This window comes from Mus caroli, unplaced genomic scaffold (assembly GCF_978045245.1).
Source record: "Mus caroli unplaced genomic scaffold, Mus_caroli_1 scaffold_5, whole genome shotgun sequence".
Lineage (NCBI taxonomy): Eukaryota > Metazoa > Chordata > Mammalia > Rodentia > Muridae > Mus > Mus caroli.
In genome coordinates, this window is record NW_028227260.1 from 141,941,796 (window position 1) to 141,958,135 (window position 16,340).

General features: G+C 38.8%; 1 protein-coding gene across 1 annotated transcript in view; it reads left to right on the forward strand.

Annotated features, from left to right (window-relative positions):
* The window catches only part of Efhc2 (EF-hand domain containing 2), a 189,749-nt gene that overhangs the window by 66,891 nt on the left and 106,518 nt on the right, over positions 1–16,340 (forward strand). The window contains exon 3 of the mRNA XM_085837785.1: positions 7,872–8,022. Within this exon, the coding sequence (XP_085693911.1) occupies positions 7,872–8,022 (151 nt within the window). The remainder of the gene's footprint in view (positions 1–7,871; positions 8,023–16,340) is intronic.

A 16,340-nucleotide genomic window follows, 5' to 3' on the forward strand; every position in this document is an offset into this window, starting at 1 on the left:
TGGATAGGCCAGAAACGTGGAGCCCCTCCTCAACCCCACCTCTTTTCTCCACAAGCCTTTTTGTTTCTTCCGTTCCGCTTCTTTCTTGTGGCTAGTTATGTGGTCCTCGCTAGACCTCCGGTGGTGAGTTGCCACCATTTTGTATGTATTTGTGTTATGTCTTCACTTTGTTCGCTCTCTACTCGTGGCTTGTTGCCCTTGCCCCTATTATGAATAATACAGTTGTGTCTTTGAAAACATAATTTAAACCTATGTACTAGCATTTCTCCCTTACCCCTTAAGCCTATGTGCCCCCTTTCCCACCTCCTTTCTCCTTTTCCACCCCTTAGACCCCCTTTCTCCTTTCCCCAACTCTTTTTACAAATGTATTTATTCACTTTACATCAGAGTATCAGCTCCCTCTCCCAGTACCCCTTCACTCAGACCCCCCCCATTCTTCCCTCCTTTCTCTGAGAAGGGGGAAACCCCTAGGGTATCACCCCCGCCCCCCTCCACAAGTTTCTGCAGGACCAGGCACATCCTCTCCCACTGAGGCCAGTCACTGTGGTTCAGTTAGGGGAAGAGATGCACAGGCAGGAAACAGATTCAAGGACAGCTTCCACTCTAGTTGTTGGAGGACCCGCAGGAATACCAAGTTGCATGTCTGCTACATATATGCAGGAGTCAAGGTCCAGCCAGTGGGTACTCACTCTGGTTGGTGGTTCACTCTCTGAGAGACTGCAAGGGTCCGTGTTGTTTTTGTTGGTGTTCCTGTCCTCCTCAAGTCATAACACCTCCATCCTCACCTATATTTCTTATATTTATGAAATACTGGAATGCCCTTTGGTGTCCTGGCTTCCTATTTCTGTGACCCCTGGGGTATCTTTCCGAGTATACCATGGTCAATCTACCCCATTTTTGTAGGAGGAAAATGAAAGAGGTTGATTTGTTAACATAAAGCTGAGAATCTATCAAGTATTTAGTCCCCTTCCAACATTCTCCCTCTTTTCAAATAGCATAGGTGTAGTTTTTAAAAAGCATAACTTAAACTTACATACTTCCTATATTTTTGGTTGTGAGCTTATCCTTTAGCACACTTACATACTTCTTAAAACAATTATGAAATATAACCATTCTTTGTAATTTTTAACTTAACATTTCTGCATGTCTCAAGTAATTTTATTACTACTATATGGTTCTTAAAACTGTATTAGTGAGTTTATATATTCCAGGAACTACATACACTTAATTTACCAAACTATTTCGTTTCAAACCTTTTAGACCTCCCCATTCTACTCTTTTCCCCTTATAATTAAAAAAATGCAGTAAAATATCTTTGCAACATTTAAGATTTCTAGTTTGATTTTTCCCTCCCTTTGGGCTATGTGCCCATACTTCTTGAGTTACCTCTCAAGAAGGATAGGCATAGGATTTTTTCAAATTGCTCCACATTGTCTCAGAAGAACTGCAATATTTTAAAAGGTGATATGAACTGAGGCATGGTTGTTCTTTTCTAATACTGCAATACCAGGTGATCAGAAGTTCATGGCCAGCCTGGAACAGAAAAACAGTATGTTTCAGGATAAATCCAAACCCTCCATGATTAATTATATCCTTTTAACAGAAGACACATACAGTACCAAACTTGAGGCCTCTGGCAATTTTAATTGGATGTATCTGGTAATTTCTTAAAGTAAACATTTCATTTGTTTTTCTAATTTCTTTTATATAGTCTTTTAAATGTAAAAATTATTATAAAATGCCAAGTTTGTTTCTTTTCATATTTTCCATTTTATTTTCTTTAAATCCTAGAATTCCCTACAGTGTCCCATCATTCTGTCCTTCTTCCTATGTGCTGTCACCTTCACCTCCTTATTTGTGTGTGTGTGTGTCCTGAAAGAGGTTGATTTGTTGGGATAAAGCTGATACTTAATTAGGTGGAGATATACAGCCAGCTTGTTTAAGTTAGTAATTGTCATTTGTGATTATTTTATTATGTATTAAATTTGTGTACTCAATAGAATCTATTCTTTTTTGGTTTTTTTTTTTTTGGTTTTTTTTTTTTTGGTTTTTTTGTTTTTGAGACAGGGTTTGTAGCCCTGGCTGTCTTGGAACTCACTTTGTAGACCAGGCTGGCCCCAAACTCAGAAATCCGCCTGCTTCTGCCTCTGCATCCCAAGTGCTGGGATTAAAGGCGTGCACCACGACGCCTGGCTCTAGAATCTATTCTTTATCATCAAATAGTATGTGTCTCAATAATCTGGTTTTGTTCTGTTTTAGTAATTGAGCCATTTGAGTATAAAATCTGGGTGAGCCAGGTCTCTATTGCTCTTTAATTTTTTGCTGTTGTCATTAATATTACCTGGCTTATTTTTAATCAGATTTACTAAGAATTATCATGACAGTTCATAATTCCAATGAAATAATCGCCAAATGAAATATTGTAGTCTACATATCCAGAAATATAATTCATTTGTAGTCAAGTTCTGTATCTTATAGCAAATGTTTTGAGTTTTATATGGATCAAAGTTTTAATTAAAACTGCTTTGTTATATAATTTTAAATTTTATTACATTTATTAATTTATCTAATATGAACAAGTGTGTATGCAAACAGGTGTGCATATGTTCATGTGCCATTGTGTACATGAACAGAGGACAATTTGCAGAAATGTATATTCTCTTTCCAGCATGTAGGTTCCAGGTATTGAATTTCAACCATCAGGCTTCATAATCTCTATGTCCTGATCAATCTCACTGGTCCTGTGTAGGATTTTTCTTTTGTATTGAGAGCATATGTCTTCCTGTTATATTTTCTAACTATAATATTTTTATTAGGTCGTGTTTATAATTAAATTTTATACTTTTACCTATTTAGCTTTTACCTGTCTGCCCATAGTGATGTTGTATTTCTTCCCAGTATTTTTATATCATCTCTATTTATATTACCTAAAACTTCTTTCTCTTTCTTCCTTTCTTTCTTTCTTTCTTTCTTTCTTTCTGTCTGTCTGTCTGTCTGTCTGTCTGTCTTTCTTTCTTTCTTTCTTTCTTTCTTTCTTTCTTTCTTTTTCTTTCTTTCTTTCTTCATTCCTTCCTTTCTCTTTCTTTCTTTCTTTCTTTCTTTTTTTCTTTCTTTCTTTCTTTCTTTCTTTTTTTCTTTCTTTCTTTCTTTCTTTCTTTCTTTCTTTCTTTCTTTCTTTCTTTCTTTTATTTTGCCCAACAGGCAGACCAGTTCTTTGAAATCATTTTCACACACTGTGCTCAAAGACAAATGACAACATTCTTTTTTTTTTTTGCCTTTGTATATCTCTTTTTTTATTTTTAATATTTTTATTACGTATTTTCCTCATTTACATTTCCAATGCTATCCCAAAAGTCCCCCATAGCCTCCCCATCCACTTCCCTACCCACCCATTCCCACTTTTTTGGCCCTGGCATTCCCCTGTACTGGGGCATATAAAGTTTGCATGTCCAATGGGCCTCTCTTTCCAGTGATGGCCAACTAGGCCATCTTTTGATACATATGCAGCTAGAGTCAAGAGCTCCAGGGTACTGGTTAGTTCATAATGTTGTTCCACCTATAAGGTTGCAGATCCCTTTAGCTCCTTGGGTACTTTCTTTAGCTCCTCCATTGGGAGCCCTGTGATCCATCCACTAGCTGACTGTGAGTATCCACTTCTGTGTTTGCTAGGCCCCGGCATAGTCTCACAAGAGACAGCTATATCTGGGTCCTTTCAGCAAAATCTTGCTAGTGTATGCAATGGTGTCAGCGTTTGGAAGCTGATTATGGGATGGATCCCTGGATATGGCAGTCTCTAGATGGTTCATCCTTTCTTCACAGCTCCAAACTTTGTCTCTGTAACTCCTTCCATGGGTGTTTTGTTCCCAATTCTAAGAAGGGGCACAGTGTCCACACTTTGAAATGACAACATTCTTATACACATTTGAGGATACCTAGAGTAATTGCTTGGGCCAAAGTGACATGTATCCTGTCATGCTTGTTTGTTGAGGAGGTGACTCACGGACAACATATTGTGCCATGGAATGATTCACTGTGATCTGGGTAGCAGAAAGAGATGTGCCAGGAAGCAAGTGGGTGGAGATGGAATTAAGGCAGGAAGAGGTGAGAAAAGAGAGCCCTGATAAAAATCCAGTGGGAGGCCCAAGGTGAGCTCACAGGAGGTGATACTGCAGGAGGGGCTATATTAGAGATGAGCCTGAGGTGAATCCATAGGGCTGGAGCCTGTGAGATGTGGAAGGAAGACTCGGGAGGAGAAAACAGACACTGTGGATTAAAGCAGGGAGAACATGAGAGGGATGGCATGGAGAGGCAACCTCCAAAGTCTGACTTGGAGTTAGGCATAAAGTAATATTGTGGGGAAGCAGGTACGAAGGCACAGAGTGGGCCATTCTAGGCTGACCAGCAAAGGAACTGGGAAGAACAGTAGCCATGTGAGGACCTGAAGCTTGGATCTTCGTGCCTTGAGGATCTTGGGCTATCTGAGCCTGGAAAGACACCTGGCTTTACTTGCTCTGGTTCCAAGAAACAATGCAGATCATTAGTTTAGTATCTTCTCTCTGGGACCAGCCTGAGTGGGATACAGAGGGCAGTAGAAAGCTTCTAGAAGCTTCACCACCAATTGGTCTGAATCTGTGTTCATTAGGGATTTCCTCTGGGACCTCAAATGTAGAGGTGTTCCCAGATAACCCCACTCTGCCCTAAGACACTGGGTAGCACAATTATCAGATTTCTTAGATGTCAATCCTCTCAGGGAGGCTGTGCTGTACTCTAAGGGGTGCTTCGAGTCACGGTGATATGGATCTTTAGGTGCACCATGAGAGCTGAGCTGCGGCTAAAAGCTTTCCCACAGTCACTGCATTTATAAGGCTTTTCACCCGTGTGAGTGCGCTGGTGCTCAGTGAGGGAGGAGCTTTGTGCGAAGGCCTTCCGGCAGTCCTTACATTGATAAGGCTTCTCTCCAGAGTGGACTTGCAGGTGCCGGACCAGAGCTGAACAGTCACTGAAGGCTTTCCCACACATATCACACCTGTAGGGCTTCTCCTCAGTGTGGATGTGTTGGTGCTGTGTCGGGTGGGTGCTCTGGCTGAAGACTTTGCCGCACATATCACACTCGTAGGGCCGCTCGCCTGTGTGTACTCGCTGATGCTGTGTGAGGTGGGTGCTGTGGCTGAAGATTTTACCACATTCCTCACATTTATAAGGCTTCTCCCCAGTATGAATCTTACAAGTTTTAGATCACATAGTGTCTCATTTCTGATTTTACATATAGTCTCTCTTGGTGAGCTCTTTTGAATTTTTACTTATTTAAAGCATTTTTAGATTGATTTTTTTGTGATTTTTATTTTTCTTTGAATTTCATCTATCTGTGGTATTTGATTTTTTGCACTCTACTGATTTTCTTTATACTGTTATTCATACCTTCTTTAGTATTTCATAACTTACCTCAGAGTTCCTTTTTTATAAAATTGAGCCTAAATATTTTTATTAAAATTTTTTGTGGTTCTAGAATTAAACCCAGGTCTTTGTATATACTCAGTTGTGTTATATTCTCTATCTTATCTCATCTCTAACCCACTCATCTTCTCTTTTCCTCTTTATCTTATTGCCCCACCCCAGCCTTTTCTTGTGGGCAGGATCTTACCATGTTGTCTAGGTTGGCTTGGAAAATCTGTGTTTAAGTAGGGAGCCTTAGACTCTTGAGTGGCTGGGACTACAAGTGTGTGCCATCATGCCCAGCTTCCTAAACATTTTAAATTTCAGCAGACCTGTGACACTGATCTCCCTTTTTCAAAGTGTCAAGCCTTCTTGGACATTATTGGTATTTTATCTTTCCTAACAGCTTCTCTAGAAATTGATATGTAAGATTTTGACACTTGAAGTTTCTTTTCTTGAGACAGGGTCTCACTGTGTTGTTCGGATTCCCAACGTTCTGTACCCCAAGTCCTGTCCCCCTTAGCACTGGGAATGCAGGTCCCAGACATTAGACCTGTCTTACATTTAGATGTTAGTTCTGAGTAAATAATCCCTAAAACATATGCATCGATTACTCTAAGCCCTCATTTAAAAATATGTAATTTGTTCTGAGAGATTAGGCTGTTGCTTTAGCCTTATAATTGTAAGTCCTATCTTTTTATGGATGGTGGACAGACTTCTGCATGCAATACTATTTCATGTCAGTGCTTTTGAAGTGTGTGAGGAAATAAAGATTACATATGCCATTCACACTCTGTTTTTAAGAAAATAGCATTTCTTTTTAAGAAGGAGGGCTGGAAAATTCCTCAGTGGGTAGAGGTGTTTGCTGCCAAGGCTGCAGAGCTGAGTTTAATCCGTAGGACCAGCATCAAGTAAGGAGAGAACTAGTTTTCCAAGTCATATTTTGACCCCTATGATGTGTACATGTACACACATGTACACACACACACACACACACACACACACTTTAAAAAAAGAAAATTTCAAGCATTTGTGTCCTCTAGGTTTAACTCGGAAATTATAAAACCTTGTATCATTATCTCCACTATTTTTTGTTCTTTTTAGAGACAGACTTTTACTTTATAGTTTCAGTATATAGTTTCAGCATGGAACTCTTTGTTGCTATGAACTGGCAGCAATCCTTTTGCCTTAGTCTCCCAAGTGCTATAATTATAGACATTAGTTACTAGGCTAGACTCATATTTATGTTTCTATACATTTTTATTTGTAACAGATTTCAAATTCCCTCTTCTGAATTCTTTGATAGATGGAGTTCATTTACCTTGATGAAATCGCTTGCTTTTGTACTTGTTTGATGTGGGCACATATTTAGAGATCAGAGGACAACTTTTGGGAGTGTGATATCTGCTTCCACTTTGTTTTTGAGGCAAGGACTCTTGTTTTTGTCACTGTATTACATACCTGCATCTTTGGCTGATTTTCCTGTCTCAGTTTTCTATTTGGTCATGAGTACTGCAATTACAGATCTAAAATGGCAGGGTACATTAGAATCAGAAGCTGGGGAAAGAGAAGCTAAACTCAGGGCCTAGAGAGGTTAAGGGTGAGAAGAGCCTTAACCTCTCCAGGCAATGAGCTTAGCTTCCTTTGGCTACTTCTCTATCTTCTATTCCTCTCTAGCTTTCCTCCTCTCTCTCTTTTGTCCTATGGCTTGATTTAGTCGCCATGCTTAGTGTACTACTTTCTTTTCCTGCTCTGCATTCTCTGGATGCCTCTGGCTGTACTTGCTCACTTATATACAGTAAAAACTTTCTCCTGAACCATACCTTGGAGCGGTCATATCCTCATTTTTATTCAGTGTTTTAACTGTCTCTGATTTTTACCATAACCACTTTAGAATCAATTTCATTCCCCATTCACATGTCAGCGCTAGATTATTTAGCTTCCTGGAGAAATAGCAGGTGGAGTATCCATGCTCTTAGAAGGCTTTCAGATTGGTCTTTTTGAGCTAAGTCAAGGCAAGCAATCAGTAAGACTAAGTCTCAGAATAATTTTATTCTATAGGTAAGGTAGCTTTGTGCTGTTTTTAATGAGAAAAATAAAGTTTTGTTCATCATGAAAAAGTATTTTGTGCTTCTAACACACACTTTGAATCCTATTTTGAGATTCCAAAGATGCACAAAGTTTACTTTTTTGAAGAACTGAAAGAAGGAATTATTATTTTAATATAATTTTGTTGTTGATGTTGTAACCAGACTGTGGTGAAAGTCAAATAATTTTCACTTACTATTACTGAGATTGTATATTTGTTTTCTTTAGCGGATATATAGAATGTCTTGGAGAAAACCAAATTTCTTCTTTAACAAAGGTTGTATAGGACATAGTTTTATTAATTTTAAGTTTGCTGATTTTTTCACAGTTTATAATTATGGTTCCAACAGGTGTTATCTTTTGATGCCTATTTGGAAGATGAAGTACCTGATAAAAGGCAAGAAATCTTTAGAATAAGATTCTACAAAATCTATTTCTACCTTGAAGATGACACCATTCAAGTAAATGAACCAGAAGTGATAAATAGTGGACTGCCTCAAGGTATCTATTTAAAACTGCAACATGATATTTTTTGCTTCCAACTCCTGCCTTTATATATTGTCTGTCTTTAGCTTTGTGAAAGATCCCATGCTAATACTTAGGCATCTCAGTTATAGGCAGCAATGAATGTAAACATGAGGTTAGCCTGTAGTTCACAATAGTGACATATATTTCTGCCACTTATAACTCAACATAGGCCATTTTCTGCCCTCCCCCCAGTAATATGCTATATTACTGTATCTAGTATAGTAACCTTTCCTGTGTCTATGATCATTATTTAAAGCTTTTGGTTTCTTTAGTGTCGCTATATCACTCCAGTACCATCATCCAGGACGCTATTGCTTCTTTCTTGGGAGAAAAGAAAGCTCTTCTCACTTATATATACTATCATATCATCTGCAAATAGTGATATTTTGATTTCTTCCTTTCCTTGATTTGTATCCACTTGATCTACTTTTGTTGTCTAATTGCTCTGGCTAGGACTTCGAGTACTATATTGAATAGGTAGGGAGGAAGTGGGCAGCCTTGTCTAGTCCCTGATTTTAGTGGGTTTGCTTCAAGTTTCTCTCCATTTAGTTTGATGTTGGCTACTGTTTTGCTGTATATTACTTTTATTATGATCAGATATGGGCCTTGAATTCCTAATCTTTCCAAGACTTTTATCATGAATGGGTGTTGGATTTTGTCAAATGCTTTCTCAGCATCTAATGAGATGATCATGTGGTTTTTGTCTTTGAGTTTTTTTACATAGTGGATTATGTTGATGGATTTCCGTATATTAAATCATCCCTGCATGCCTGGGATGAAGCCTACTTGATCATGATGATCATTTTGGTGTGTTCTTGCATTCGGTTAGTGAGAATTTTATTATTTTTGCATCGATATTCATAAGGAAAATTGGTCTGAAGTTTTCTTTCTTTTGTTGGATCTTTAGTGGTTTAGGTATCAGAGTAATTGTGGCTTCATAGAAAGAATTGGGTAGAGTACCTTCTATTTCTATTTTGTGGAATAGTTTGAGGAGAATGGGAAGTAGATTTTCTTTTAAGGTCTGATAGATTTCTGCACTAAATCCATATGATAGTTGTCGCGTCCGCTCTCAACCAGCAAGAACGACACGACCACCAGTCCTTCTAACAGCAGTTTATTCACTCTTCATCTTTCTTCTTGTTTATATCTCCCCTGAACCCTGGGCCTCTCACTCTTATATACTCAGTTCCCATCCACTCACAGCAGGCTATGTCACCTCACCAGGCACGCAGCTTCAGCTAATCAGGGCAGCAGGGGCATATCTCCACCAAAATGGATTCGCCAGTATCCCGGTACACCTGCACAGCTCTCATGATGGTTGTGGCTTATATTCAGGTGAGGAAGTCAGGTGCAAGTCATAAGACTTAGCTGCAGTCCCTGGCGCCTTCTTGGGACTGCTGCCACACCTGCTCCTCACAGATAGTATATATAAGTGACCCTAAAAATTCCACCAGAGAACTCCTAAACCTGGTAAACAGCTTCAGTGCAGTAGCTGGATATAAAATTAACTCAAACAAATCAGTGTCCTTTCTCTACAGAAAGGATAAACAGGCTGAGAAAAAATTAGGGAAACAACACCGTTCATAATAGGCACAAATAATATAAAATCCCTGGGTGTGACTCTAACTAAAGAAGTGAAAGATCTGTATGATAAGAACTTCAAGTCTCTGAAGAAAGAGATTGAAGAAGATCACAGAAGATGGAAAGATCTCCCATGCTCATGGATTGGCAGGATTAATGTAGTAAAAATGGCTATCTTGCCAAAAGCAATATACAGATTCAATGCAATCCCCACCAAAATTCCAACTCAATTCTTCACTGAGTTAGAAAAGGCAATTTGCAAATTCATCTGGAATAACAGAAAACTAGAATATCAAGAACTGTTCTCAACAATAAAAGAACCTTGGTGGAATCACCATTCCTGACCCCAAGCTCTACATACAGAGCAATTGTGATAAAAAAAAAAAAAAAAACTGCATGGTATTGGTACAGCAACAGACAGGTAGATCAATGGAATAGAATTGAAGACCCAGAAATGAATCCACACACCTATGGTCACTTGATCTTTGACAAAGGTACTAAAAGCATTCAGTGGATAAAAGCTACAGCATTTTCAACAAATGATACTGGCACAACTGGCGGTAATCATGTAGAAGAATGTGAATTGATCCATTCTTATTTCCTTGTACATCGCTCAAGTCTAAGTGGATCAAGGAACTCCACATAAAACCAGAGACTCTGAAACTTATAAAGGAGAAAGTGGAGGAAAGCCTCGAAGATATGGGCACAGGGGAAAAGTTCCTGAACAGAACAGCAAGGGCTTGTGCTGTAAGATTGAGAATCAACAAATGGGACCTCATAAAATTGCAAAGCTTCTGTAAGGCAAAAGAAACTGTCAATAAGAGAGAAAGGCCACCAACAGATTGGGAAACAATCTTTACCAATCCTAAATCAGATAGGGGACTAATATCCAATATATAAAAGAACTCAAAAAACTAGACTCCAGAAAATCAAATGACCCCATTAAAAATGGGGTACAGAGATAAACAGAATTCTCAACTGAGGAATACCGAATGGCTGAGAAACACCTGAAAAAGATGTTCAACATCCTTAATCATCAGGGAAACGCAAATCAAAACAACCCTGAGATTTTCTCATACACCAGTTAAAATGGCTAAGATCAAAAATTCAGGTGACAGCAGATGCAGGCGAGGATGTGGAGAAAGAGGAACAGTCCTCCATTGCTGGTGGGATTGCAAGTTGCTACAACCACTCTGGAAATCAGTCTGGTGGTTCCTCAGAAAATTGGACATAGTACTACGGGAAGATCCATCAAGACCTCTCCTGGGCATATACCCAGAAGATGTTCCAACTGGTAATAAGGACATATGCTCCACTATGTTCATAGTAGCCTTATTTATAAAAGCCAGAAGCTGGAAAGAACCCAGATGTCCCTCAACAGAGGAATGTATACAGAAAATGTGGTACATTTACACAATGGAGTACTACTCAGCTATTAAAAGGAATGAATTTATGAAATGCTTAGGCAAATGGACGGATCTGGAGGATACCATCCCAAGTGAGGTAACCCAATCACAAAGGAACTCAAATGATATGCACTCACTGATAAGTGGATATTAGCTCAGAAACTTAGAATACCCAAGATACAATTTGCAAAACACATGAAACTCAAGAAGGAAGAAAGACCAAAGTGTGGATACTTTGATTTTTCTTAGTAGAATGGGGAACAAAATAACCATGGAAGGAGTTACAGAGACAGAAAGTTTGGATCTGAGATGGACGAAGGACCACCCAGAGCCTGTCCCACCCGGGGATATATCCTATAAACAGCCACCCAACCCAGACAGTGTTGCATATGCCAACAAGATTTTGCTGACAGGATCCTGATATAGCTGTCTCTTGTGAGGCTATGCCAGTGCCTGGCAAATACAGAAGTGGATGTCCACAGTCATCTATTGGATGGAGCACAGGGCCCCCAATGGAGAAGCTAGAGAAAATACTCAAGGGGCTCAAGGGTTCTGCAACCCTATAGGAGGAACAACAATGCCTACTAACTAGTACCCCCCAGAGCTTATGTCTCTAGCTGCATATGTAGCAGAGGATGGCCTAGTCAGTCATCAATGGGAGGAGAGGCCCTTGGTCTTGTGAAGATCATATGCCCGAGTACAGAGGAATGCCAGTGCCAGGAAACAGGAGTGGGTGGGATGGGGAGCAGAGCAGGGTGGGGGTTAGGGGACTTCCGGGATAGCACTTGAAATGTAAATGAAGAAAGTATCTAATAAAAATTAATAAAAAATGAAAGTTCTCCCCCTGTAAATTTCAGGGTGACAGTGTTTCTTCTTTCATGATTTTGCGGCTGCCACATGTGTCATCCTGTTTCTCCTCACCTACTGCTAACACTGTGGAAATTATCATGACCTTGATGGTTGTTTAACTGTTGACAGTTAGCTTTAGCATTGCTATGACTAATTTCTTATGGAAACAACTTAACGGAGGCACTACCTGTTTGGTCATTCTTTCCGCTCAGTGCTTGTATGTGTATGTTTATGTGGGTGGGCAAGGAGCTTAGTAGGGTAGCTGACATTGTGATGATCAGCAAGCTGACTAGAACAGAAGCAGGAACCAGTGCAAGATACAACCACCAATGATATGCTAATGGCCTAATCCCTCCACTCGGAGCCTACTGGCTAAAGTTCTACTTGTTCCAAAGAGATCCCTTCGTGTTTTGAATCCATTAATGGATTAATTCCTTTGTTAAAGTCTAAGTTATACTGTTTATTAGGTCAAGACCATCACAGATGTAACCATGATATGTATTTCTAGTTTCCTGGTGTTTCTGAGTCCAATGAAATCATCAAGATTAACTGCCATAGTATCTCAACAGAGCCCTGTTCTTTCACTGTAAATGCCTGTAGTCTTTATCAGTGTTCCACTTCTGCTATAAAGGAGAGTTTACCTTGTGGCCACAGGGAAGCTGATCCTAGAGATAAAAGGAAATGACATTTCGTTTTGTGCTGTGGTTCTTCCTCTGAAATGAGACTGGATTCTAGATGCTGTCAAGGGATATCAATCCTGATGATGGCAGGACTGACAATTTGTCATGTGTTAGAGAGCAGTACAAAAGATGTTTGAAATAGGGAGACTCAAATATCTTTGATGGGTAAGTGAGTGCCTTATTTAGATACTCTTTGCACTAACAGCACAGTAGGAATATAGGAGTGTTGAGTGTTTGTTTGGTCTTAGTGCTGTTTCTTATTCTTCGAGGAGCCATGATGTTTTACTGTGTGTGTGTGTGTGTGTGCGCGCACAAGTGTGTTCTCTTTTGAAGTATTGGTACCTGTAATATTTTAGACTTTGAAACTTCTCTGTCTGACTACAATATGTACCACTTTTTACTTTCCCCATTTCCTCATATTTAACCTACTGTCCTGTTTTTTTGATTCTCAGCAAAACATATGTCTATGTCTTTTTGTTCTCTTTGTTGTTATTCAAACCTATGCTACTTTTGTTGCTTGATTATAGGAATGGGACAGCTGCCTACTATGAACACTCTGTCTGCAATTTCCTTTCCACTCATTATCTGTTCTTTATTTGGCACTTATATAAGTACCTCAAAGTAGTGTTAGCCTCCAAGAAGCATGTAGATAGACTCTCCCATAGACCACCAAAGAAAAGGCTCATGGGACAAATTAAAATTAATGAATCACATAATACAATAAAATAATTTAAAATGCTTGGCAAGGACTAGCTGGGTATATAGTTTAGTTTTAAAGCCCTTCCCCAGCACATTAAAGGTGCTGAGTTCCATTTCCCATACTACAAAATGAAGCCAACTAACTAAACAGTCAGACAATTCAAAAATACAGTGAGGAGCAGGAAGAAAAAAACTTTGGACCAAGTTTAAATGGAAGAAAAGTACATGGTACCTGATTCCTAAGGTAGATATTAGTGCGCACACACACACACACACACCTCTATAAACCTTGATAGCAAGTAGTGTGGTTTAGAGACCAATATTGAAGGTTAAACAAGAAGAATCAAGGCAGAAGAAACTTTGGGCCAAAGGTACACACTTACTCAAATGGATCAGTATGGGGATGAGTATGCTTGGCCACAGCTGTAGCTCACCAGTAGCACTGCTGAATAGGTTTTTGTTTGTGTTTCTTGGGCAGAGTGCAGTTGAGGCCAGAATGGATGTCACCAATGAATGAGTGGCTGAATTAAGATCTCATGAATATTGAGGACTTATGAATATTTAGTGACTTGTATATTTAGTGTACATGAATATTTAGAGCCCAGGTGCCTCATATATATTTAATATTGCCTGAAAGTTAGTTACCTTTTAGTCCTTCCATCCTTCTTTTTTATATTTAACACATATATTCTGTATTTCCTACTTTCTTATTGTTATGTTTCATACTTTCTGTGCATGTTGAATAAATTTTTAATTAATTAGGTCTAACACCTCCATAATGATTTATCATGATGAATTTAAAGAGGAAATTGAGGTGTGTTCAGGATCTTCTGATAGCTTCCTAATAGTGTAGTTATATTCTATTTGGTATGTGGAATGATGAATTTAGAGCCAGGTAGAACTGCCAAGATTTGTTGAATACCTATCTTCATAAAGCCCAAGAATGGATGATAGAATAAGATGAGGTTTGTTGCTGTAGTTTATTGAGGGGCATGACATCTTTAAAGCAGTATTGAGACATCTGGATAACGATACTTACCAGGCAGTTATAACCTTGTAGGGAAAAGTAAAATCAAGACCTGGAGTGGGAATCTGGCACCAGATTATAATCAGAACCAGCCCATTTCCTTTTTCTGAGTGTAAGTGGCTCTATTATGATGCAGCTCAGATCTTATGCTATCTTTTTCTCTGGCCAGTATCAACAATTATGTGCTAAATCCTTTAAGAAATATAAATATACCTTCACATTACAAATAAAAAGTTTTAGTGGACATTAAGTCTAAAAATGTGACATTATTTCATGAAGATGACAAGAAGTTTTAGACTCTTAGGGATTTTTTTTCCAAATGTAAGAAAGTTTTTAAAAATCAGTAAGGCCAGGCATAATGGCTCACACCTTTAATCCTAGCACTTAGGAGACAGATGCAGGAAGATCTCTGTGAGTTTCAGGCCACCATGGTATACATAGTCAGCTTCAGGGTAACCAGTACTCTGTAGAGATACCTTGTCTCAAATAAACAAACATATTGGCTGGTCTTGTATATCAACTTGAGACAAACTAGAGTTATTAAAGAGGAAGCAAGCCAGAAAGCAGCACCCCTTTGTGACCTTTGCATCAGATCCTGCCTTCAGTTTCCTCCCCTTGTGAGTTCCTATCCTGACTCCCTTTGGTGATGAACAGCAACTTGGACGTGTAAGCTGAATAAACCCTTTCCTCCCCAACTTTCTTTTTAGTCATGTTTTTTTTTTTTTTTATTGCAGCAAGACAATCCCTAAGACAAAAAACACAAAATCAACAATAACAACAACAAAATCAACAAGTACATATTAGAAATGTTTAAAGTATTGAACTTATGGAGAAAATTACAACTTTTCATTTTGTGACCATGTGTTACTTTAGTATTTTCAGTTAAGCATGTGGACAGTATTGCTTTACAAAAAACTATATTCTAAAGATCTACTTTTATCATATATGTGAGTGTTTGCCTGCATAGATATTTGTGTACTAAATGCATGTCTGATGCCTGTGTAGGCCTAAAGAATGTGTTGGATCCCATGGAACTGGAATTTCAGGCAGTTTTTGAGCTTCCATGTGGGATCTGGGAAGTGAATTTATGTCCTCTGAAACAACATGGAGCTATTAACCACTGAGCTGTCTCTGTGGTTCCTAAAATATTCTTTCTTCTAGGCTTTTCCTTACATATTTTGCTCTCATGTTCCCCAACCAAACTTTGTTTACCTTTCAATTAGCTTTCCTACTATGACACCCAGATCACCCAAATGGGGAGCTAGAAGTCACAAGATACCCCAAATCTGTATTATTTGATTGAATTGTTTATATTTTTATCATTACTTGAGCATGTGTGTAGGCATGTTTAGATTTGGATGGAGGTCACAGATCAACATCAGGTATCTTCTTTCAGTGCTCTCCTTGTTGTTGTTGCTGTTGTTGTTGTTGTTTAATCTTATTTGAATCAGTTTATTAATGATGTATCTGTGAGTGGCCTGGAAGTTGATGTATAGACGGCTGGTCTTGAACTCATGGAGATACCCCTGCCTCTGCCTCCTGAGTCCTTGGATAACAGATGTATGATACCATATCTGGATATCTTACTTTTTGACCCAGAGTCACTCATTGAATTGGGATCTCCCTGATTCATCTAGGTTAGCTGGCCAGCAACCCCCAGAGATTTTTCTGTCATTGCTATACTGCTCTGGGATCTAGACATGTGCTACCATGACCAGTTTTCTTTATTTTGTTTTTAATGTTGTTGCTAGGGATTGAAACTTGGATCCTCATGCCTGCGTGACAAGACTTTTACCATCTGAACCATCTCCCCACCCTATTCTTATTAGTTTTAGATAAAAACTTATTTCTATTCTTGAAGTGTAGTCGTCCTTGTCTGTATGTTTTCAGTTCATGAAACTATCTAAGAACTGTCAAATCCAACCTCTACAAAGATTTTAGACAGGTACATTTTTCTTAATTTCTTAATTTCAAAGCTCACAAAACAGATTCTCATGGCAAGTCATAATGATTCACTTTAAAGTTATTTTTATGTGAGAAGGAAGGAAT